Consider the following 26342-nt stretch of genomic DNA (forward strand, 5'->3'; position numbering starts at 1 on the left):
GATGTTCTGTCACAGATTTTGTTATATTTTTGCATTCAGAGTCCTAAACATAAATTGTTACTGTTTAAACAGATCATACTTTCCATGCACTGCCTGATTTCTTGATTTCTCTCCCACCTCTAACTTTTCCCTCCATAGACACCAGCCATCCACCCAGATCTCCATGACCTTCACTTCCTCTAGTTATCTGCACTTTTGCCCTTACTGTCACCTTTGTTATATTTCCCATCTCTGTCCTTTGCTCTCATCACCCTCCCCTCCAGTCTTCCACTGAACAATGTGCAACTCCTTTGCTAAGGCTCTTCAGGCTCTCCAATATTTCCTGCTCATACCCCCACCTCTCTGGCTTGCAAGCGTAAGGTGGGGAGCGATAAACAACAGCCAAACCTCATCTGTGCTTCCCCCCAGGGGAACATGAGTACCCAGCTTCCAACTCTCCTGGGACTTTGTTGAAGCTAATGTCACTGAGATTTCACCCTCTGTGTTTGGTTAAAAGTGGCTAATATACGACAAAACTAGAAGGTAGTGGGAGAGATGGAGAGAAAACCACATTAAAAACAAAATGCCTAAAATACCTATGCCCATTAAAGGTGATATTTCATTTTTAAAAACCAGTAAGATAAAAATAACAACCATTTTTAAGAATGATTCACTGCCTGTGCTGAGGTATAAGGTCTGAACTCCATGTCCATTTGTTTAAAAAGGAGCCATAATGCCTTTCATTTTCCATTGAACTTTCTCCTTCTTCCTCTCCTCCCAACACCCACTGCAAAAAGCCTTGGTGTGTCCCCATCTGCATGGGGATTCCACCACCTCCTGTGCACTACATCTTCAGCTGTCCAGAAACAAAGGAATAGAACATTAAATCTCACATGGTCTCCCACATGACTACACCATGCATTCCTCCTTTAGACTACTCCTAGCTGAAGATGTCTTGACACGGCTGGCTGAGGTCACAAGAAAAGCCCACTCAAACACCACCACTCCCCTTTCCCCACCTTCATCCAACTACAGAAAGCACAAGGCACATTTTCCTTCCATGAACATTTCACCCCTTTCATGAGGAAAAGAAACCTCATTTCCATCCTGATGAACCCACAACATGGCAAATCATAAGAGAAGGGATCCACAGCATATATGGCAATGTATTTCCTCCAAGTTTAGAACAATTTAATGATGTACAAAAGTGTGTACAGAACAGTTTGGGAGAAATGAAGTGCCGTGCTGACGATCTAAGTCATTTCAAAAAGGATTTGAGGCTGGATAATCCTGGCCTGGCCCCAACACAATGGAATCGCAGTAGCATCAGGACGCTCATAAAGATGTAAAGAAACCCTCAGGGAAGGACGTACATCAACAAGCTACCAACCTGAGGCTGCCTTCCTGGAAGAGGAAAGGCTGCAGGAGCCCGTGCCTCACTCCTTCCCAGGCTATGAAATTTTACTTCACCCAGAGAAGCCTGGAAATCTGCAATGATAATGAAAATGTTAATGCAATCCCAGCTACCTCAGTTCTAGGGGGGCAAACTATTAAAATCTCATGAAAAACATAATGAAGCATCTTTTTTCTTTTTTTTCTAATTTTTATGCACTAACCACAGAAGAAGGCAATTTATCAAAACCATTCACTACATCTGACTAATAGTTTTGCACATTACAGGAATCCGCAACTAACTGATGAATGCTGATAAGCTGTAAAACATTTCTCCTCTTGTAAATATTGCAAAGTGTCCGACAGTGCTGCTAATACTGCTGCAATAAAATCAATAGAGAAAAAAAAATAAAGGAAAGAGAAGCTAAAAGCGTTTCAGAAAGTGCAGAAAAAAGTCTTTTCATGATTTTTCACATTTATGTTGCTTTCCTTGCTTTCTCTGGAAAAAATGAGTGTCATGCAGCTATGTGGTTATGGGCTGCAGTCCGGTGGGATCGTGGTGTTTAAACTGCATTCATCCCAGTTACAGCTTAACTGGCAGAGCCCTAAAGAAGCAGCGTGGTATTGGGGGAGGTTACCAAGTTTTGCCCCTTGAATCAGAGCTGAACCAGCGTACTGTTAAAGTATCAGGTGACAACAGAGCTTCTGTTTTAGACAAGCTACAGCTCAGAGAAAAAGGCTGGGCAGGTGATGGTGCCAGAGAGGCTGTGATGGGGCAGGGAAGAGAAAAAGCTAAGCAGCCTCTCCCCACAGTGTAACAGGGACAATGACTACCACTGCCCTGTGCTGGTGCAGAACATACCTATGAGGGCTTCCCGTCATGCCCCTGCTATTAAGTGTCATTCAGGAAATAAGAAGTAAATTCTTCTGCCTCAGGTTGTTTGTCATCATGGTGGCTTCTGCTGACCATTGGAACTACAAATATTGTTGATAAAAATACAAGCCCATGATCCTGACTGATTGCTGCTATTGACACAGGGCATTGAGACCTTCTGAGTGTTATGCTACCCAAGTGCCAATGCAAATATCTGCCCAGCTATATTTTTTCCTAAAGTGAAGATGTGAGTTCTGCCACCCAATGAACTTGCATTTTGACTCCATAAAAATAACCCCAATATGAAAGCAACGAGCAATATTAAATGTTAAATGTACTTAATGTACAACAGAACACAAATGAACCTTTACCTCAGAATCATAAAACATTTTAAAAACAGTAATGTGTGAAAGTCAACCTTGAAAGGGGGACAGCAGAGGCTGTACATCACTTAAGCCCTACTTAAGGCCTCAAAATAGGATTTAGGTGAAGCTTAGCTGGTGCATGACATTTGTGCTGACACTGCAGAGCTAGGTGCCACCCATTAAAGACTTAGCCCTTACAAGCAAGCATTCCTTTGAGGATCATTAGTCTTACTGTGTCCATAGCTTTTGGGAAAAAAGAAAAAGGGGAAAACAAAAGGACTGGTTTTTGCATTGCTGTTTGACTTTATGAGGAAGCTGGTGACATGGTCATCTTCTATAGCATGACACTCCATCCTCAGCTATGCTTCCATACTGTTACCTGGGTCAGCAGAAGTATTACCACCGCAGACCTCTCATCATGAGGTCACAGCTTCAGTTAATTGTTTCTATGAGCCATGTAACGCTCACTGATACATCCTGCAGTGCTGGGTGCACACAGCAATTACTCAGTGGAAGTTTACTGCTTCCCATTCTGACAACTGCGGCTTCCTTTTCTCAAGAGAAATTCACACGGGAGCAAGGAAGACCCCAAGGAAAAGAATTAAACCAAAAGCAACCAGGGGCAACAAAATAATCTTTGGTAAACCAGAACAGAACAGCATGTAAGCACTCCTCACTAAAGCTTTGTATCTATCTCACTCTTTCAGAGCAAGCTTTGGAAATCACAGGCTTAGAGAACTGGGGTCTCTGCGACGTCCGAGCCTCCGACTGCACCAGAATCCGGGTGTTTGGACTGGGCTTCAAAGAGTCACCCAACCTGCACTGTGAGGTCACCAGGTTAATTGTAAGCAACTTCCCACGGGCTCGTAAACTATCAATCCTACAGTCAAACATTGAGGTGTTTATATTAAGGTCTTCTATCCTGAGCTATGCTGAGTGCCGTCATCTCTCACTGCCACAGTGGGGTGCAAATACCTTCAAAACACTTTGCCAACACATTTGCTATGAACGAGGGGAGCTGAAAAGGCTCAGCCTTTTCCAGGGCTGGTTCCTTGGAAATGTAAAGCTACATGTGCTCGCTAATTTTCTCTGCGGGGTTTTGTTTAACTCTTGTTTGGTTCAGATGCACCGTAGTCCGGTGAAGCCTGAAATCACAATATTATTTCTCATTTTGTGCATCTGGAATCAGTACGCTTGGTGGTTTTCCTAAACAAATTTGAATTCTAAGTTTTGTGCTTAAATATAAGGCTTCCTCAACATAGTTACAGAGGCTCTTACTGAATTTTCTTAGTCATAGTTCAATATCAAGTCAGAATTTTTAATGCTGATTAAATCCATCTCTTCTGCTAACGCTGTAATTTTATTATAGACTATACACGGGCAGCGCTCGGACTGAATTATTTGGTGTATCAGCCTACTTAGCTATGAAGGGCTTGATTCATTTCATAAATCCACCTCATAAAAGATGTTTGGCCGGATTCTCAATCAGTGCCTAAATGTTAATGAGGCACAACTGAGATTTGCCTGCCATGCCTGCTTAGGGCTCCATAGGCTCTTAACCAACAGTGATGTCTTGTGCAGCTGAGCTGGTCAAGCCACAGACATCACCTTCAAGGAGCAATGAGCTGGCTGCTGAGCTCCAGGAGCAAACATCAAGTTGCTCCACCACGTTACCCTGCCTCATCCCAGCTGCTCATCCCAAGCACAGACCACCGTGTTTCCTAAATCAGTAGACTGCTTGCATGCATAGATGAGCATGGCTTGCTCTTCACTGTAGCTATAGTAACAGCATCATTCCTTTTAAATAAACCATCTGGAAATGCCTTATATTATCAATTAGAAATACAAACATATGTTGACAACTGGAATTTTATACGAGCCTTCAGTTTCTGTGCTCTCCTTCTGTTTTATGGTAGCATCTCAATGGCGAATGGATATCAAGAGAACAAGAAACCACAAAAGCAGATTTTCTCAGCTCTGAGGCTGTGGACTGCCAGATTCCTCTCCTGAACATCACAGAGACAGAGGCTGTGCATTTTGTGGCCGGTGATGAGCCAGTCGCAAGATGGCAAGTGAAAGTAGGAATTTCTTCTGTTTCTAAGGAATTATTTGAAAGGAGAAAATCAGTTGTTGTGATAAATTAAAGTGTGAAGCACACGTTGCTTCAGAAATAAAAATGCCTGTAGAAATACACTAAAGTCATGTAGAAGAAGTAGGGAAACCAACAGCTAAAAACTTATGAGTTAAAACCAGGTGTCTTTGTAGGCAATCCGAAAGTGCAAATTACAATCACCTCTCCACATAATCACCTGAGATTGATGCACTTGTGCTAATCAATTGTTAATCATTAGTATTTCATTTCTGGAACCCCCAGCTCGAACTCCTGATTAGGCAGCAGGTACAAGGCAGCTCTGGCTCCCTGTTTGCAAGGCTGATGCTTGCACAGTGCAGGAGCAGGGCACTGCCAGGCTTCTGGGCAGCAGGTGAGGGCCGGCACGGCATGAGCAGAGATGTCACAGTCTTCAATGACTGCAGGAAGGAGCATGTGCAGTACTTGCTCATGCCAGGTTCTCTGCTGAGGTTTTAGCTTCTTTTGTTCACAAAAGGAGACCTACTTTCTAAATATTTCCAGGAAATAGGTATCTTACTGACCCTGTGCCTGCTACCTTTGGTCCTGCTCTCAGCCTGTTGTTATTCTCTGCAGATTGATTGTTTTGAGAAGGTTTTTTAAGGCTGGTATCATTTAAAAGCTCCATAACTGAGAAAAAAAAAAATGTATTACTGTGGCAGAAAGGCTGCAGATATGCTTTGAAAACTGCAGTATGTAAAAATTAAAAATGTAAAGCACTCACTTTGTGTCGCTGCCCATCCTGCACCCCACAGCTGCCTGTACCCCAGCCTGGGGACACACACTGCCATGGGGCTGAGGGAAAACAGAACAATGGTTTGCCGTGCATGTGGTAATTCGTTTCAAGTAGAGAATAAAACTTACAGTTTAAGAGATTGGTGTAAGATTGCTGTGGGAGCAGAGCTTGACCATCAGCTGCTGGTGTGGGTCTTGAACCTTCCTTCTGGATAAGGAGCCATCAGAGTGGGCAGACACCCAGTCTGAACCAGGAGGGCAGTTCCTCTGCTTGGGGCTCCACAATATCTCTAAGTAGATGCTGAGCTCTGCCACCTGCAAGATGGAATGCTGCCACAGGATGGAAGGATGTGAGAGGGAACCACTGGGGAGTTTCCAGGCCCGAGAGGACAGCTAACAGTTTTGCACATGCACAAAGCCACTTCTCCAGTGTGGCTAGGAGACCTTCCCTGCAGCTCAGGTGCCTTAAAACACAGCTTGTTTTCAAGCACTGCCTTTCAGTCCCGAGGAGTTCTGTGCCGTTTTCTAAAAACACACATAAAAACACCTCTTTCCTTGCACTAGAGTTCAAGGAAACCTCTGCACCTTTAAGCCTTCTGCCCCTTCCCTCACCTTCACTCCCTGCAGAAAACACAGGTTCATGGCTACACAGCAAACGGACAATTAAACCATCTCAGTCCAGCCCAAGCAGCTGCATGTGAACCCTCGTTCTCCTGCAGATCTTTTTGCTGAATGAATTGGGAAGGCAGAGCTCAGTGCTTGGTTTCAAAGGCAGCTGGCCTTACACAGCAGCGCAGAGAACAAAACGACGGAGCTTTTCCACATAAAAGATGATTTGAAATTAATTCCGCAGCTGTTCAAGAGATCCATGCTCCAGAAAAGTCCTGATAAGACTTACTGCAACATTGATCTTCTGGGTTATTCTGATAGATACTTTTTAAAACCCAGGCAAAATGTGTTTTTAGAGACAGAAATCAAAAGAATTCTTCCTGGAAATATCCCTGTTCAATATTTTGAGAATCTGTCATGTCCTCCCCAATCAAATTTCACAAGACTCAGCAAAATTTCACGTAAGCTTTTTTGACTACCAGCACCAGGGGAATGGGGGCTCACAAGCTGTACTCAGTGCTCTTTCATTTCACCTGCTCTTGTATTCATGTTTCAGATTTTGCTCATTCTTTCCATGACATGCTGCTGGACGTAGATAAGCAAGTACATGGGGCTACACCAGAGTGCTTGGTATAATTAGTTTAGATATCAAAATACAAACTCCTACTTGGGCAGCAGATGACTTGGGCAGCCCACACAGATGCCTGGGTGAAGAGGTGAAAGAGCTTGGCAGGCACTTATCTAATTTGGGAAGCAGGTCTCTTGCTTACCCTCAATTTGCTATCGTCTGTATTTGTGAAGAGCAGAAAAAATAATTGTTAAAAAGTCAGTGAGGCAGAAACCAAATTGGAATTCAGCAAGTTTTTGCAGTTTTCTTTTTTCATTTACAAACATTGGTACGAGCTAAACTGTATGTAGATTATGAGTGATAAATAATAGCCAGGATAGTTTCATGATGAATTAAATACTTCAGGAAGAAGTGACAGATTTCATCATTGTCCTGACTGCTTATCCAGAAGTGGCTCTTTCTTTTCAGATGATATGTATGTTCAAGCAATCAAAGTACAACTCTAAGCTCATCTTTGGCTTTTAAGGGCCAACTGAATCTGAAAAGAGGTTTGCTCAGCTTAGGTCTCATTGAAGTATTTGTTCCACATCGCTAAGGTGACTAATGGAAAAGCAATTAAAACAGCTATAAAACAACCCAATTCTAAAAAGACACCAAAAAGGATGTTTATAATAGAATGTAGGGAAAAAATAGAGATTACAAAAAATGTAATCAAATTGGCAAGTAACATTTCACTTGTGATGTTCACTTCAGACAGAACAATTAGTGCAATTTTATGGCTTTTAGTATTTCTCCCTGTTTACCCATTTCTTCACCCCTTATTAGTACATTGATATTGAGACAACATTGAGCACTCCAGTAAAAGAATGAAATGAAACAAAATGTAAATTGCATTAGGAATAATACGTTCTTAATGGAAGTCTTGCCACCAGTAACCACTCTCTTGCAGTAAGGAGCAAGTCTTGAGGGGTTTGCCTGTTTTATTTCCCCCCCCCTCAAACTGCAGCATAAATTCTTTACTTTCCTTTAAAGAGTTTTTACCTTTCGTATAAGGCACAATACGTAACATCCCATCTGAGCTGGTGGACAGGAAAAAAATAAAAGAAACCTACACCAATTAATTTTACTCCAACTCAAGTGAGTTCAACAGAGTAATTTCTCTCCCAATTTCCAATTGCTAGTACCTGTGATACTGCCTGTCTACCTCCTTGTGCTGGTTTCTGCAGAAACAAACGCTCTTAAGCTCGCGGTGCATTTCAAGCTGAGAACCATCACATGTGAAATTGTGGGACTATCTACTGTACCATGTTCCAAGGGCTTTCAGATCACTCTTAGTGAGCATATGATAATTGATGCCTTATATGAAACTCAAAGTAATTTTTACTCTGTTCACTTCCAGTCGTCTTCATTCAATTCAGCATACATTCTTTCTGTGGGGTGAAATTATTTATTAATCCACCAAAACACTTTATGCCCCTGACCTTGTGAAAGTCCTTTGTAAAGAGACTGAGGATGTCACAGCTTCAGCTTCACCAGAGGGATGGAGGAGGGCTTGCAAGTTGGTTTTATAGCAAGAGGACAGAAAGGGTACCTCACCGATTCAAAGCAAAGGTCTTATTTTGCTAAACAGCAGCTTTAGTTTGTGAGAAGCTGAAACCTAAAAACTACCCAAGAAAACGGGCTTTGCTTTCCTGATGGTGCTCATCAGTGTCTCCATCATGGCTCGCAGCAGTATTTTGGGGTGCCTTTTAATTTTCACATGTCTCAGGAGGTGTCACAACACCTTCTCAAAGGATAACCCTTTCCACACTAATCTGGTATCTTTTAAAATGGTTTTTGTAGAAAAAATAAAATATAAATTCTTTCTTATTGTGGAAGCACTTGGATATGAATAATGCCATGGTAACAAAGCTTTCTACATCACCTGCATGTACAGGAAACCTAGCTGGGACAGGACGTGACCATTCTTCTAATGTACCTTTCTATGGAAATGCAGCCCTCGCTGTCTGGTATTACCCACTCTAGCACTTTTTTAAGGTTTTAAAGGTTAATTTACAGGAATAATATTCTTTTTTTTTTTTTTACCCCAAGGAGTTTGCTTACTGATTTGCCATTAAGAAAGTGGTCCTGAATTCCAGCCAAAAATCTTAATTCCATTTCACAACTCCTTGAAAGACACCCTGGTAGTGCTCAAGAACAGTTTCCTTAAGGGCACTGGAAAAAAAATAAAAAGCCCTCAGAAAAAAAAACCCTAGCAGCAATCAGAAAAGTTGAATGCCAGCTGAGCCAAAGGATCTTTTGGTTATTAATGAAGAGTTTCCAGTTTGGAGCATTAAGCAATTTGTTAGCTTGCAGTAGAGCCACTCACAAGTGGTTTAATTTATCTTGTTGGCAAGCATCCAGTTCAAGGGGGCAACGGTATATGCTCCAAAATGAGCAGACAGTCTCCATATGGAACATTATTACTTATAAAGATGATTTTTGTACCATTTAGATCACTAACGATGGCTTCCAGTACAGTAATTCCAGAGTGCTGACCCTGTACGACGCAGTCTGCCAGGCCTGCCAATTTCATCCAACCGGACTTTGTAAATTAAAGGTAATTTAAAGAGCATGAAGGTTTAATATGGATCGTTCATCTCTTCCTTCTCTCTCTCCCTCCTTTTGATGTACTGTGTGTAATAACTGCTTTAGAAGAGGAAAATCTGTCTCCTAGGTCAGTGGCACAGCCTAACGCTTTTCTCCCTTTCACAATCTCCTGTCTGTGATATTTCCTTCCCCTTCGTATTTACGGGGGGTATGAATACATGATAAAGTATGCTTTATGATGCACCTTTCCCAGACAGACACTTCAAGAAAGACCGTTTTTGACAACATTTTAACTTCCATTAACAGCTGTAAAGTACATAAGACTGAAGAGTCTCCCCTAAAAGGCAGCTTAACTTCACTTCCCAAGTGTCTCTGCCAGTGAGCTGTTTTACCTCTCCTAGCCTGTGTGGTGAGGGCACGGAAGCTGTAAGGTATATCATTTCTATACCTGCTTTCTGCCTGAGCAAAAGGTACACTAAGATGCGTGCTGTACAGTTTCTATCATGTGAAAACACCCTTGAGAGAACATAAAACATTCTTGCTTACATTAAACTCTGCTAAGTACAAACATATAGTACTCTGACAGTTTCAAAACCATAATCAAAAGTCCAGTGCTACGTTTTAAACTGCCAACATGCCAGGAGCTGCCTGGAGAGCACTATAACCCTCTGTTTTTCTCAGGACTTACTGGTGTAACATTCCCCATCCCTTAAAAAAAAAAGAGCTTCCCCTCTTTTTTTCTAGAGGGTTGTGTTAGACAACTTCGCTGGTTTTCACTGGGGCTTTAAAAAGAAACTTTCAGAGGGTTTGGGGACAGCTGAATGTGCTGAGCCTGCTTTCCTACCCTGAGGCAGGTAGGAATGAATAGGAGACCACTAGCCTGCATTTTTATAAAATGAAAATTAATCAGGTATATATCTTAACTCATTTGCTTCACTGTTCTCATTAACACTAATGGGAAAATACAGTTCTTAGACTCACACTGATTGCAAGAACACACCAGTTACCAAAATAAAACAAAAGTTTGGGTTTTTTTCAAATACATCAGTGAATAGAAATTACTTTATAGGCCCAAATGAGGGCAAACCCACTTGAATTTCAGGCTAAAATAATTATGTCAGAATCATATTGAAGCTATGGGGTTACTTTGGTCAAAGGCTTTCCTTATGCTTACATTTTTCAAGCTCTGAAATATATGTTTTCTTAATATGCTGGTGTTCTCTAGGGATTCTAATAATTTCTATCCTAAGTTGCTTGAAGGGACTATTTGAACTAGGCTTCCAATTGCATCAGACCACATTCTAATTACCCCTCTTATAACATTACTTCGTAATACCTAAATTGCTTTCAGTAAAGGTGTTTCAATTACAGGACATTTTCTATCAGGCCATTTCACATCCTGTGCTCCTCTTACAGAGCCCATTCTGTAACATACTTTCACATCAGAACATTGAGTGTTTTGAAAACAACAATGTAATAAAATCTAATTAACATCCAGATTTTAATGCTGAAGATTTGTCATGTTCTATCACGCCAGGCTAATTGTGAGGTCTCTACCTTACCCATTACTCTTAAAGTGTTATTGTTTAAAATATTGACTAATGTACTTTGCAAAAGAGGCGTGAGAAACTGATAAAGCAATAGATAGAAACTGCCAGACCCAGAAGAGGGCACACGCCAGTCTCAGAAAACTAACATGTATTCAAAGGAGGGGAAAGGGAAAATACATTTGGGCCCCAGTATCTTCTCCCTTCTGCTGTCCTGCTGCAGTGGTCACATCCCCATGTACCCAAATGAGCCCCATGCTTCCCTGGGAGCTGGCAATGTCAGGTAAGGTCCCACCTCCAGGTGCACCCCAACACAAACTACAAAGTGAAAGGCATCATTCTCCCACAAGACCTACCTGTTGTGTGGGTTAACTGCATTCATTAATTATATCCATGTTTGCTCCTCAAGCAACCCAAGTGTCTTCTGGCCATGTGGAAGCCTCAACCTCCCTGGCCTTGCTGGCCACCCTAACTAGGAGAGGACCAGGTTGGCCTCAAAGGCTGCTGTGGCCACAGTGCACTGCATGATCTTCTGCTGGGATGCTTTGCCTGACCTAGGCACCATCCATGTGTTCAGCTGTTGTTCACAACTATGTCATGGAAGCCTAAAATCTAATGCAGTTATTTGCTCTGGTGTCAATACTCTTTCATATTTTTACAAAGAGCCTCCAGAAATAATTAAGTTACCAGAACAGGATTCCCAAATTTCAAATGGAGCTTTTATCTAGGCTCAGGTTTCATTAATCTCATGGAGATCACTTTTGAGCATTACCTAATAGTCATCACATTAATAGTTGCAGCTGGGAATAATGATCATACACACTACAGAAGTGTGGTGGAAAAAACCCCATCCCATTCTGTCAAACTCATCTGTAGGAAGCAGCATCACATGTTGCTTAAGCTAAAATATTCACAACTACAAGGATCTTGCACTGGAAAACTTACAAGTCATCTTTTCAACCTGTTGTAAGAAAGTAAGAAACTGCTACTATTCTATTGTTTCAAGAGACAAGCAAGTTTCTGCTTAGCCCCAGAAATCATTAACTGCTAATTTCCTATCCCTCTTAGTTTTATTGTTTTTTTCTATCCTTACATCCACCTCCTCCCCATTATTATTTCCTTTTTATTGGCAGGAAAATACTTGTAATATAGATGGACTTTGCTACGGCGAAGGAGAGTCAAGCCCCACCAGTCCTTGTCTTCTCTGTGAACCTGACATTTCCAAGTTCACCTGGTCTATTAATGAAAGTAAGACAGGCTTTTTTTTTTTTCTCTAAGATTTAGAAGCACTTAGCTGTGAATTTATGGCTCAGACTATGAAATACAGAGTTTCTTCATTGGGCTTACAGAAATTTATCCTGTATAATAGTGCAAGTGGACAATTTGCAATGGGAATGATTGGGTACACCAGGAATTCAGACTGACCAGACACAGACAGTGTTCCATTTGCACCGTGCATCTAGGCATGTATCTTTTTCTGGCTGAAACCTGACAAATCTCAAATTAATAAAATTACAATAACACCTGAAAATGAAATTGTTGATACGCTGGCGCCCCATGTAGCTTCTACATCTGTCAGATAATGGTGATGGACCCTAAGTACATCTGTCATCAACTTGCAGGTACAAATCTTAAGGTAACAATTTGGGGAAAATACTGTTTTTAAAACACTAGTGTATATTTTTGATACGTGGAAGAATTGTTTCCTTTCCCTGAACCAAACCCTATGAAATACCACAGAGAAGACCTTGGCTTGACAGGGTGTTTTTAACGAAGGGGATCAACCACTCATTCCCTTCCCTGCTACAGCCCTTCAGTGGCAGAGGTCATGGAGCAGGCTGCCTTCTGAAGCACCTCCTGGATGCTGAGGACTTAATCATAGCTTTTTCATGGCTACATCCCAAGTGCCAACAACCACCATTACTAACCACTCACTTTACAGATAATCCATGTTTCCAGCAGCATTATCCTCACCACCTCACTTACATGAGCATATTTACAAGTGGTCAGTGTAATGATTGTAACACCACTTTCACCCAGATTCATGTGTTGGCTCTTAGAAGCATTTCTCTACACTTTTAGGTTCTGTAAACACAAGCGAATTACAGGGAGGTACGTGAGTGACAGGCCTGGTTTGCTTTGTTTGTTTGCAGTTTTATACTCCTTTAGGGTGACTAGGACAGCAGGACCCTTCTGGGTGGAGAAGACAGTTGCTCTTGTCCTGGGGGAACAGTTTGGAGATGCTCAGGGTGAGAGGCTCCTGGAGAGCTCAAGGTACAGCAGTAGAAACAGCAAGGGCTGTAGCACAGCAGCTGGAGTCCAGAGCTCCAGTGGAGACACCGCTGAAGTGAGCAGTGAGCAGAGATGCTCTTCTCAGAGGTGACAAAAGCCCTCAAGAAGCATCAGTTACAATACAAGAAGTCATAAGTTGTCTGAAATCAGTTTGGGGATGCAATGGGAAGGGAGGTAGTTGTTCAATAGGTCCTTTTAATTTCTGTTCCAGACTTGCCACTATGAATGTTCTCCATATAAAAACACACACCTCCAAATTTATGTCCTAAAGAATCCAGCTCTTGGAATTTATTCCCTGTCAAAAAGAGATATAGGCAGATTTATCCCAAGTGTTGGCCAACTAAAAATCCCATTGCAAGTTACTAGAATGAGTAGCTAAAATGCCTAAGGGTAAACCAGTCCTGGAGAAGAGCCTGTACACCTGAAAGCTGTGATTTTTTTCCCCAGGGATATAGTTTAATATAATGAGAGATATTATCTGTCACTCACAAACCTTGCCTCCTTTCTGTCCTTCCATTGTGTTGGCCACAGCAGTAGCATCTCTAGGGACAAACTGACCCCGATTGTTATATAAACTCATTGCTAACATTGAGAGAGTTCAATTTTAAATTTCAGAAAAATATTTAAAAGGGAAAAGCTACATTTGGTTTGGAATTTAAAAGTTAGAAATGATTTGGGAAATCTGAAACAGCTCATGGTTTACTTTTCAATAACTTTAAAATATTGAAAAATCAGGTTTGTCAGACTTGCTTTTAAAATTGTGAAAAGCTTTTTAAAAGTTCTGCAATAATTGGGAGTGTGTGTATATATATATATAGTCTCTGTATGGCAAGGAGGCCTCTGTGGAATTTGAAACACTCACAGACCACTTTCAGAACATCTGATTTTATGTTATTTTGCACCTACAACTTCTCATTACCTTTCATCCAGTTAACACCTTTGTGTTTATTTGTAAATGCATACCCAGCATCAATATTTCATTGATTACTTTGGGCACCACTTTCATGCGCTCCGTGGTTTAAGTGTTTGGGAAATAACAGAGGTAAATTAATAGATGGAAGCTTTCAACAGTTATGCCAGGACAGCCTGCTGGACAAGCAGTTTAGAATAGTGCAGCTGTAACGAGTGGAGAGACACATTTAAATAATTGCATAATGTGAGCTACACTATGGAAAGCAAAGTTTGATAAAGGGATACACACCACAAAGACACCTAGAATGACTTCCCACAAGGACACATGCAGTCCTAAGGAGAATGCATACATAGCTCAGTTTTAGAATGTGACGTGAAATTAATCCTTAGTATAAGAAGAGTTCTTTAAGTTAAACACAACTATGGTCAAATTACACTGTGTGGAGATTCCTGTATGTATCAGTACGTGCCAGTTTGTACTGCTGCTTAAAGAGGAAAGATGGTTTGAGACTGAGGAGGCTTAGGACTGGGGGAGGAAATTCCTGGCCCTGTACAGTGCTGCTGTCACCTCAGACTCCTCAGCCAATCTTACTTTTCCCTGGTTTCTAATTATAAAATGAAATCATTTCCTCTACCTCATCCTCCTTACCTATTTATATTGTGTCATCAGGTAGCATTTGAATCCTACAGTAGAACAGCCTTGTACAATTAGGCTTTTATCTTCATTAAGGAAATGCTGCATGTAAACAGCAGCACTTGAAATAACAATGACATGATATGCACTGCTGTCCCTGGAGATACAGAATCTCAGTATCATTGATGTACCTCTGCTGGTACTGAGAAGACCTTTATTCCTAATGAAATGTCCAACTGAATCCAGTCAAACTGCTCAGGCTTAATTACTGCTCCTGTGTAAAGGTAGGAGAGTCTACTCAATGGAAGGGTTACACAATTGTTTTCTCCACCCCCCGCTGAGTTGCCCAACCAATTCATTTGTCATTCATCAACTTGATATTTAGTGTGCCTATATTTAAATGGATACATAGTGTGATAGATAATCCTTTACAGAGAGTGTGCTGAGCTGCTGGAACAGGCTGCCCAGAGAAGTGATAGATGCCCCATCCCTGGAGGTATTCAAGGCCATGTTGGATGAGACCCCGAGCAAACTTGCCTGGAGGTTGGTGGCCCTGCCTGTGGCAGAAGGGTTGGAACTCTATGATCCTTGGGGTCCCTTCTAACACAGACCATTATAGAATATATATGTCAATATAGGAAAAACAAAGTTTCAGTAAGAGATGGGGGACCAGAAGCCATGTCTGATCTCTTCGCACATATCAAAAGTAACCAAAGTTCAGTGTGGGAGAAAAATTCAGTATGGGGCATGAAAAAATAGAGAAGAAAGTTATACTGCTTGGTAAAGTCATTTGGTAAAGTCATTTGCTGCATCTAACATCTAAACCCCTTCCTCCAACAGTCTCCGAGTACAGTCTGTACCTTGTTCTTTGAGACAGCTCCTACAAAGACCTGCACTGTGAATCTTTACATGGGAGAAACTGGAATTTATGTAATCATGGTTTCATTTTTGCTGTTTAGACAACCTGCCTCCTGTGTTCCAGGCCCCCTCCAGCCAGCTGCTGACATTTATTGGTGAGAATTTTGTTTACCAGTTAATAGCAGTGGATCCGGAAGGGTCAGCTGTGCTATTCATCTTAGAGGCTGGGCCACAGGATGCCAGGCTCTCTCCTGCTGGCCTTCTTATCTGGAAGGTTGATTCAGAAGAAACACAGACCTTTGAATTCGCTGTGTCGGATGAATGCAATGCACAGAGCAGATACTCTATTGAGGTAAGGAAATGAAGGCTTTTAAAGGAAAAAACAAAACAAACCTGTTTATCATGTCAGTGTTTTGGTGCAATTGTCATTATAGCTAATAATTTGTTACTGTCTGGAAAAGTAAGACTTCAGCTATTTCCTCATAAGTGCGTATTATCCAGCACAGCAATAATGATCAATTAATGGAATAAATATCTTTGAGAACACAGAAACTATATATACAAGGAACAAGAGAGCGCTATTGATTGCTGTTTGAAAGAACACTCTTGCAGAGCCTTTTAATGGTTCATTAATCTGCTTTAAAATTCACATTCTGCATTTGGATTGCAGAGAAAAGCATATAACAAAAAAGACCAAGTTTTAGCTATAAAAGGGAGATTATAACTCATTCTCAATGATATTTTTAGAGGATGTCTTGCTCTTATGTCAGTACTCCACACTAAGTTTCTTGGCAGAGCTTGTGCATTGCTTTCTCTTTATTGTATAGCCTAACATTAATCCTGTGATAGGATGAGCTAATAAAGTGGGATGCAGACTCTTGACATAACAGTTTTGTGAAGAAAAGATTTTTATCCCTAAAAGATTCCTATTTTTGCCTATTCAAACCACTATCATCAAGAGTACCGATATGTGAACCCACACAGCAAAGGGGAAGCTGCAGCCCAGAGAGGGTTTTAACGGAAGCATTTCAAACTAGACTTACATTTAACTAGGTGAGATAATACAGATGTTAGAATCTGTTCAAATGCTGCTCTTGTACATATGTAAAATACAACCACAGACCTATCTTCCCTGGAGAGACAGCTAAGGAATGCCACAGTCACATCCCTGCCTGGGAGCCATTTGTGATGTGGGACAGTAAGGAGGGCATTCAGGCAGAGAGAAACAGTTTTCATTTCTTTTTTGAAGAATAAGGAGCAAGTTCTGCCCTCAGATACTTTGTAAAAGCTGCTGTTACAGCAAACAGGATTTTTTTTCCTTCTTGTAAGAAGTTAGAATGTGCCCTAAATGATCAAAAACCCCTTTAAATCCAAGCTTTCGTTCAAATGGCTATGCCATCCAGCTAGACAAAGAAAATAGGTTAGAAATAAATTTTCATAATGCTAAGTAACATGTTTGCACTGCAAAACTTCCCAGCAGGTAACCTCTCAGCTGTGATGATTCAGAGGGATCTTACCACAACTCCCTTTTGCCTTTCTCAGGTTGGAGTAAAGCCCTGCAGCTGCCTCAATGGTGGAACATGTGTTACCAATATTAAATTCCCTCCAGGCCTTGGTGAATACCTGTGCTTATGTCCAAATGGATTTGATGGAGAATTTTGCCAGGAAGATATTAATGACTGCAAATCAAACCCCTGTGGCAGTGGAACATGTGTGGATGGTGTGGACAGCTACTTCTGCAAATGTCCCCCTGGTTTGGGAGGTAACACTTCAATGTTTGTGTCTGATTGAAGCTATAGATGTATTGTGCTACTGGATCTTTTTAAGTGCAGCACAACCACGAGCATCTATCAAATGCCCTACACAAGCCTCCTCTTCTGCTCTGCTTAGCTCTAGACAGAGAAAATATGCAAAAGCAGCTATCTAATTATCCATATGCAAGGAAGGAAAAACGACCTAGAGCTCTGTGGTTCTGAAATGATCACTCAAGGAGGCTGTGAAGGTCCCTGATATCAGCTTCCACCTGAGTATTTCCCAGGGATTTGTCCATCCACGAGATGCACTAGGAGGAGGCTTAGTGCAAGAGAGGAAAGGGAAAGATTCAGGACCCTTTTGCACTCCACAGGATTTGAAAGAATCGGGAATGAATGATTTTTCTAGGTCTAGGTAGGAGAAGTAGACATGGAAAGACACGCAAAAATAAATTGTTCTTTAGTCCCTCTTGAAGCTTCATTAAATTTAAGCATTAGAAAACCACAAACCCATTAGTCAGACATGCTGAAGGAATAAATCTAACATTTAAACTGTTCAGGGCTGGCCACTGTATGTTTTTAAGAGATGGAAGGAAGAGAGAGGATCACTGCAACAAAAGAGGTTCTTTTAAAAAAGCAGAAGTATGAAGAGGAGGAGTTGGAGAACAAAATGGAGTGATGCCAAAGAGGGGGATGCAAGATATCCCCTGCAAATGGGAAAATGTGAGGAGAAAGAAGCACCTAACATGCAATTTAGGTGAGGAGAGAACACGTCTGTACCTATCATGCAAGTTTCATTCTGCTTCACTGCATTCAGGACACGTGTGAATGACTCACACACGTGAGAAAGAACTTGTGACAGGCTGCCGACTGACTCCCCCGTGCTCTGCAGCCTGGAGCCAACAGAGCCAGTCATTAGACTCTCTGCTGCAAGAAGCTTCTGGAGTTTGGCTGAGCAGAGGCACTGCTAGGTCTCACGGAGTGCCTACCACCTCCTCCAAGCTGGGATCCACACTCCAGCTGCTTGTAACACCACTTGCTTCCAACATGACAGGGTTTCACGTTGGCCTGAACACGCCTTCTCCTGGAGTTTCACAGAAGTCGTGGTCTTTTCATTTGCAGTTCAGCTCTTCAGGAGGTACAAGGCAAATCTGAGCATACAGGACTTGAAGAGGATTTCTGAGCCTGGCTCTCGCTTAGCTCTGCAGACAAAAGGCCAGTTGAAATAGCAGTCACTGGAAAGCAAAGACATTGTGTTGCTATCCACTCTTGGCAAATTAGTCTCCCGCAAGTGAAAGGTGCTAACTGGAACTGTGTTAGAACATCTCTTGGATCAGAACCATTTCAAAAGCAGTGTGGAAAAAAAACCACCTTAAGCTGAGCTCAGATTTCAGTCCTTCAATCTGTCAAAGCCCTGCTCTGTTCACATAGGAAAGCATGAATGAATTCCTGAGACCCATCCTATTGGATGCTATGCAGTGCTAAAGGTTTGAAAAATCCAGTAGAAGTAACATCAGCTGCACATAATCATTACTGCCTATAATGGGTATCTATGTAGGAAATTATAAGCCAAAACAATTAACTGATTTTACCCAGTGAGCTTGTCCAGGCAGCAAGGACCCTTCCTATCTTGCAGCAGTTCATGAAACCTTCTTTTTTGGGGGCATATGTGGCCACAAGTCTAGATTTCCTTACCTATAAAATTCCAGTAGAAACAGAAAATTAAAAGAAAAAACCCATTCAGAAGTGAAATGAATAAAAAAATAAGCTTCCAGAAAAATGGCCTAGAAGATTTATGAGAGCTAGACAGTGGTGGCTCCAGGTAATGCCTGGAAGTAGCCTAACCTGTGCCCTCCAATGTTCTCGTGCCACCAAAGATTCTACTGATGCAAGAACGCATAAGCCTAAGCATGGAGAATAAAGTTAGACAATGAAAGTTGGATCAAAATACAAAAAAAAAAAAAAAAGCAAAGAAACATATGCAGAATGTCCCAAATCCTGCAGGGAGTAATGAGCCTATGAGCACAGGGAAGTTTTGGCTTTTTGGCTGTATTTGGTTAAACCCTTGGAAATATACAATGAGACCAACTCTTCATTGCCTGTAAGGAGGTGGATTAAATGAATATAAAGCAATATAGTTCTATGAGTTAATAACTTCACTGGACCTGCGCCCATTGTTTGGTCACCACCAGTTTCCCACTACTGCCTTTCTTACTGAATTCAGCTCCACACATAGATGAAGTGAAATCAAGCTCTATTATTCCACATAAAATAGTCTGCCACAACTACAGTGCATTGTTTATAGATTCACATGGAGCTTATTCTGAGATGCAGTTCTTGTTCTTACACAAACAGTAGAGAGTGAAACACCCTGCTGTGGTGGCTCAGCCCCAAGCAGTGGCTGAACACCACACACTGCTCGTTCAGTCCCAGAGGAGACAGATAGAACCTCCATGGGTTGGGATAAGCACAAAATCACCATGAAAGGGTAACAATAACATCCCTCAGCAAACTACACTCATACCCAGTGATAACACAGAGTGCCTTACCAACCTGATGATAACAGAGAGCGGTGTGAGGACCATCCCAATACTCCAGCCATGCTCAGACTGCCCTAGAGATACCAGGGGATGACCCTCCCCTCCCAGCCCCTTTTATGGTGGAGGGATGTCAGGTGGTGTGGAAACAGATGGGGCTAACTCAGCTCACCTGGGTTGAGTGCTGGGGGGGGGGGGGGGGGGGGGGGGTGGTAGTTGATTCCAGCCTGGCTAGAAACAGGACACCAACCCTCCAGAATAACATGCTTAGAAGTAACATACTGCCTACTCTAGGGACAATGGCACAGGACACCTTGATCACCAGAGAAACACTGGGTTTTCCTGAGCCCTTAATTCTGACCATGTTGAATAAATGTCCATTGCTTTTGCATCACCAAAAGTGCTAAAACACAAGCAACAACAGAAAAAGAAGATATGATTGAGTGAAACAGGAATATATCTCAAAGTTTTAATAGCAGGTGAAAAATTATAAGCAAGTGAAGCTGAAAGCCAGCTGGGAAGCAGATGATTTTACTTCAGGGCAGGTTCTGTGACAACAATAAAAGCTCATCCTTGATGCTGTGTTTATGTCTCAATTCCCCAGAAAACCATCAATAATCTAATGAGAAGGCAGTGCTATACTGCTCAAGTGACAGCACCACTTCACCGTCAAATCTTTACAAATGATAGAGAACAGGCAGGAGAAACTAAAAATTAACTCTTTCGAGAGCTTCCCGAACACAGAGAGAACAGTGTGCTGCAATTCGGGTGCATTGGTGTATCTTGTCCAATGCAAGGTTGTAATGTAGGAGTAGGGACAAGGCAGGGACAAGGACTGGAAAATCTGAGAGATGGATAACTCCAGAGTTATTACTGTTGTAAATTTCTGCAGAGATTTATACACATTTTTCTGATGGAGTGTTAAAGCTCATTCATTTTTTCTTTGACACTGTTAAGAAGATAACAAGAAATCCCACTGTCTCTTCTTTTGGCCCCTGAAAGCAAGAACATCACCCACCTTAGAACTCAACTCATCCTCGAAAACTTTCTCTCAATCACAGACCCATTCTTTCTTGCCTCTCATACCTTTGATTAATATAAAATTGGTGAGCAGGGATGAAGATGGAGCTAAAATTTCATTTTATTTCTCAGGAAACTGAAGAAAACACCGAAATTTGTTCATGGTTTGGAATAACCATAGAGTCCCTAAATGAGATTGCCTGTTCATTTACAGTCTTTAATGTGAGCACAGTCAAAAAGTCTTTCTCTGCATCTGTAGGTGGTCAGCTCCTCTCAAGGCATAAAGGGACTTTGTCTTCTCAGCCAATTCCCCATGCGGAGATGGAGAAATAGAGCTGGCACAGATGTTTCAACCATGAAACCCGGAGATCTTTTATTCCTATTATTTTTATTTGTACTGTAGCAGTGCCAAGAGAATTGAGACTCCCTTGTGTTACAGTGCACTGGAGGTCATGCAAACGGAATAATTGACACTTCTCGGTGCAGATGGCTTTCTTTCCATTTTTGCTGCTTCTTCAGCAACCTTAAGCCAAGTTTCAGACTTTGCAAACATTTGTCCTTGGACTCAGCTGGATTATCATTATGCCCAAATTGATCAGGTACTGTTTAAAATCAAATCTCTCTGAGTGAAAAGAAGTGCTTCCACCTTTACATAACAAAAACCAGTCAAGTGAATTAATTTTAAAATTTAGCGTGTTATTCATGGTGTTCCTTTGCTTTTTGCAAGTCTTTGACATTTTAAAGCCAGCCCTTTGCAGCAAAACTAGAGTACATAGGAGGGAGGAGAGGGGGCCGAGGGAGAAGTGGCTGTTGTTACTGAAACTGGGAACTTCATTCCTACTTTCCTTGTCTCCGGTATCATGTTTACTCCATATATGATACTCAGAAAAAGAAAATAATTACTGATTTAATGAGAGGATAACTCGTTCAGTATTTTCCATCATGCAATGTCCAATAATCCCCCAGTGCGTCATCAGAAAGCAGCATCAGGGAAAAGCAGCCTGATGCTACGGATGTGCTAATTATATTATACAATAGAAATTGTAATCTAAAATCCAAGGGGGGGGAGGGGGCAGGGGAAATCAACCCTGCAACACGATGTGATGTTGAACTTCAATGAAAGAAGCAAGAAGCATGCAAAACCAGAACGACTTAGCTTGAGAGGGTATCAGAGACAAGACGTTGCTTTTGCACTCCTGGTTTTTTCCACAAGACAAAGTAGGCAGGAGAAGGTGATGTCACTGGTATTTTAAGGCAGCTCAATCAATAGAAGCTTCAATTTGAGCCTTTTACCTGGCGATGCTATTTTAACTTGAAAGGAGTAGTGGATGCTATCTGAAATGCTGAAGCAACGAGAGATTATGTTGTAGGAGACGAATAACAAGACTCTGTTTTTATCATCCTGTAATTCATTCCACTGGGAAGAAAAATATTTTCTTGAAAGAAAAATTTTCATAAAAAATCCTTTTGTGATAAAGCTGGATGTCTGATATGGAACAAGCCTCTTTCTACCTTGAAGCCTGTCTCGAAGCAGATACCTGGATGCTCCAAAGGGTGTCCCAATCCTACAAGGGACAAAGGGCATGCCTTAACAGAAGTGACAGGGGCGTGTTTACAACCTGCTCTCAGGCCAAGTACTTTTGTAACCAGCAACAGCCAAGTTTCCTCAAGTGCACAGAGATTGCAGCATGCACACCTGAAGCCTGAGGGAGCTTTTAACAACATTATATGTGATTACTCTGCATCATTTGCTGTTCAGATAGCAATTTTAACTTTTGGGTCACCTTCCCCTATAGGTATCCATTAAATCATCCAGCGTCATGAATTTGAATATCAATTGCATCAAGGGGTTTTTAAAACCCAACTTCCAAAACTGGAAATAGGCAAGATACATTGTTTTGTGTTCTGATCCTATAGCAGCTTATCTTAGGTACACCAGCACTGCCCCTCAGAGGTATTCTCAGAAGGCTTCTTCAAATTTTAATTTTAAACAGAATAAAATTGTTAGAAAAAAATCTGATAATTTGGTTAGGTTTCCCTTCAGCCAGAGTCTATCAGGCTGGTTCACAATAAGCTGTTAATTTTGTGAGGTTCACACCAAAATGAAAAGCACAATAGGTCAGTACATGGCTCTTCATATGCTGAATTCAAAATGCTGACACACATTGGCTTCCTCGAGTATGGGACAGAGATTTCACATAAACACCACAACAAAAGCAGCAACAAAGACGTGAAAGGCAGAGGGGGGGGATCATTTATCTAACATGCACAGTCTTCTTTGAGCAGTAGCCTCAAGTTCAGCACTTCTAGTGCCAGTAATGACAGTAATAAACAGTGTGATAAAAGCTGGTTTAAGTGGAGCGGTGGGGAGTTTGGCTCTCACATGAGTGACGTACACTGTAATGAGTTTGCAGCTGAGAATTAAGCCTTAGTCTGCTTCAACATTTGAGGTGGGGAATAAACAGGGAATCTTTCCTGATTATTCACCTCCCCTTTGCTTTGCCATAGGGCTTACTTGTCAGGAAGACAGGAATGAATGTGAGGAGAGCGTTTGTTTTCCTGGAGTGTCTTGTATGAATACCTTTGGATCATATACATGTGGAATTTGCCCCAGTGGGATGGAGGGGAATGGTAAAACTTGCAAATGTAAGTCTTTTGCATGATTTGTTCTAATAGATGGGGGGAAAAAAACGGGTTCAATTCTGCAACTATTATCTTTAATTGAGTACTATGCCACTCACTTCAAGTACAGTCCTTTAAATATACAAAGCAGATTATTTTCATGTTATATTAATATGGATAATTGCAAATTGCTCTCTGTTTGCTATTTCTCACCACAGTTTAGTTTCATGTTGATTAGAGTGAACATCATAGCATACAAAAAAGTATTTTCTGGACGCCAGCTAGATCATTTGCCAAGAATTTTCCCTTCATTCTCCACTATTTCACTCTAAACACATCATCCAGTAATAAGTACTACAGGAGCACCCCCAAGATTATTTTTGTTTTGGGTGAACACAGTGTAAACAGGATGTAGGGTAAGAGAAAAAAAGTCCATGTGTAAATCCTTTGCATCCTTTCAGCTCCATTTCCAAGGTGGGCTTACATTACAGGGAACAGTCCACAGCTGCTGACCTCATGCTTGGTGTAAAGTCATGTCACAGGTCCCAACTAGGGAAAGAAATGGCCAGGAACAATTTTACACCTGCTCAGCATGGTTTTGGGGCAACAGACTCTTTAGTAGAGAGACTACAGGGACTTTGTACAAAATGCCAAGACATTCCCAAAGGACAGGATGCAACCTCCTCAGACTGTCATTGTTTCAGTCATAGACTCATAAGACTTCTCCAAAAATAACATTTTGTTGGCTAGAAGGAGAGAAATCAACACTTGAAGTGTTTTGCATTTGTTTATTTGTTGCTGTTTCCAAATAAATCCAAGACAAAAATACATATATCAGCTGTGCAGATCTTAACTTTTCCTCATCTTGACTATCAGAAGTACAAAAAAAAATAATTACCAATGCAAAAAGACTCAGTTGTGGCTGCAGGATCCTGGCAGCAGCAGGACTGCCTTTGACAGATTTACCAAATATCCCTTCAAATCCCAAATGTCTGTACAGAATGTTTTCTTTGCTCTGTTATTTGGCCACATTGGTTGTTTCAAAGTGATTTTGCATCTGTTTCACTAATGCATTTTTTTGTAGCCAATTTGTCCAATGAAGGAAGGATATACAAAATAATGTCCTTTCTAAAACATATATCAAAAAAGTAATTTCTTCCTTTCCATTTTTTTAGCTACAGATTTTAATTTTCTATTTCCAAAATGCACATTTATTAGAAGGAATAAACCTGAGGGCTTCCTTGTCCACCAAAAATAACAGGACAGGCATATTTGTGGTTCTGATATCCAGACATAACATGCCTACTCATACTTCCACTGCTTAAGCAAATATAAAGGCTTCTGGGAGGAAGGAGGATAAAACTGAAATAACTTTATAGCTTTTAATGTATATAAAGAGTCACAATCTCTGGCTTTATTGAGAATAGCGAATATCCAAGAGACCCAGGGCTATAGCTGTTTAGCTTTCCACATTATCCACATAGACTTTTATAATCCCCAATTCATTTGAGAATTATCCTCAATTTATGCAGGAATCGATATTTTTTAGAGTCTCCACCAATCAATCTTCCTCTTCACATCCACATATACTTTGCTCACATCTTCTGACACAGATAAATTCTGCAGCTGAGCTAACCAAAGCCAGCAAACATGCACAGCAGCTTCAGAGAGAGGCTTTCAAGGAGATGCAGGAACCAGAAAGAGCAGTGTGTGGCACAGCATCTTCATCCAAGTAACAACTCTGCCCCATACATGAGGACCAGAGGCCTTCTTTCTGCCCTTAGCTCAATAAAAGATCACTGTGCATATTAAGCATGCCTCTTCCATAGCCAAAGTTCAGTGAGTTTGGGCACAGTGATTATTTCTATATTTGTGTTGAAGCTTTGCTGCATGTCAGCAGCTGACTCACCTGATTTGCCTTTATTTGCTTGATGGTTGGCTTCCAGAACAAACTTATGTCAGGTTATCTGATTTGCTGTTACTGTTGCTTTTTATCATCAATCACAGCTAAGCTCTAACACCTTGTTTCCTTGTCTCCATGCTTTCTTTTCACAGCTGTGCTTGCTGCTGACATTGCAAAAGCTTCAAGCGTTGAAAAAAGCAATGGCAAAGGTGATTTGAACAGGACTGAGGTTAAGCAGCTTCTGCAGCCCTTAGAGGCAAAGGATTCTCCCGTAATTAAGAATTTCAGCATAAGTGATCGACATGGTAGGTATGCAAAGATACAAAATCTTTTTTCAATTTGCTGTGGTTGACCTATTCAAAATTGTGTATTTTACCATCTTAACAGCAAACATTAACTAGCTGTTTATGTTATGGCATAGAAAGATGGAGTTAAAAAACCTAAAAAGAACCCTGAAGGTGTCAGACTGGATTGCTGCTAAACAATTTTACATGGGAGCAGAACCATTACAGCAACCAGAGTGGCCAGGCTTAACTAGGAATCTCATGGCTTCTGAGGTAGAGCAAAGTCACTCCAAACCTTTGTGATCAATGGAAAGCAAGACAATAAGAACGACAGCTCACGCCAACTCGCCATCGCCAAGTGACACGGACGTTTTATTTCAGCGTTTGACAGGCAGTCACTGAATTAAGACTGAGATCTGAGCACCAGTGAAGACTGACTCTTAAAGTATGAACTCGACTGTGGGAGCTGCTTTTCCCAGATGCACAGCACTGGGGTACACACCTGCATGCTGCTTAAGCTGCCCCAGTTCTAAAGGCTACTGCACTTCTAGTTGTTTTTTTCTAGCCAAAGGAGGCATCAGAAAAATTAAGACCAAACATGTCTGCTGGAGAGGGGGGCATATGCAAAAGAAAAGCTTTATTTTTTTTATTACCTTCTCTTATATATGTGCACCAGGGCAGCCAACACCTAACTGGAACACGCCTTGTACAGGTATCCATCATAATGCTGTAGGTTCAAGAAC

The 26342-nt window shown here is 41.4% G+C and overlaps 1 protein-coding gene across 1 annotated transcript in view; it reads left to right on the forward strand.

Moving 5' to 3' along the window:
- The window catches only part of LOC311192972 (von Willebrand factor D and EGF domain-containing protein-like), a gene marked incomplete at both ends in the record, with an annotated part of 188717 nt that overhangs the window by 95202 nt on the left and 67173 nt on the right, over window positions 1-26342 (forward strand). Inside the window, 8 exons of the mRNA XM_084265664.1 lie at window positions 3318-3454; window positions 4527-4688; window positions 9145-9249; window positions 11920-12034; window positions 15584-15834; window positions 17025-17244; window positions 23299-23436; window positions 25468-25620. Of these exons, the coding sequence (XP_084121790.1) occupies window positions 3318-3454; window positions 4527-4688; window positions 9145-9249; window positions 11920-12034; window positions 15584-15834; window positions 17025-17244; window positions 23299-23436; window positions 25468-25620 (1281 nt within the window). The remainder of the gene's footprint in view (window positions 1-3317; window positions 3455-4526; window positions 4689-9144; window positions 9250-11919; window positions 12035-15583; window positions 15835-17024; window positions 17245-23298; window positions 23437-25467; window positions 25621-26342) is intronic.

This window comes from Gallinula chloropus (assembly GCF_964237585.1).
Source record: "Gallinula chloropus genome assembly, chromosome: 5".
NCBI classification, from domain to species: domain Eukaryota; kingdom Metazoa; phylum Chordata; class Aves; order Gruiformes; family Rallidae; genus Gallinula; species Gallinula chloropus.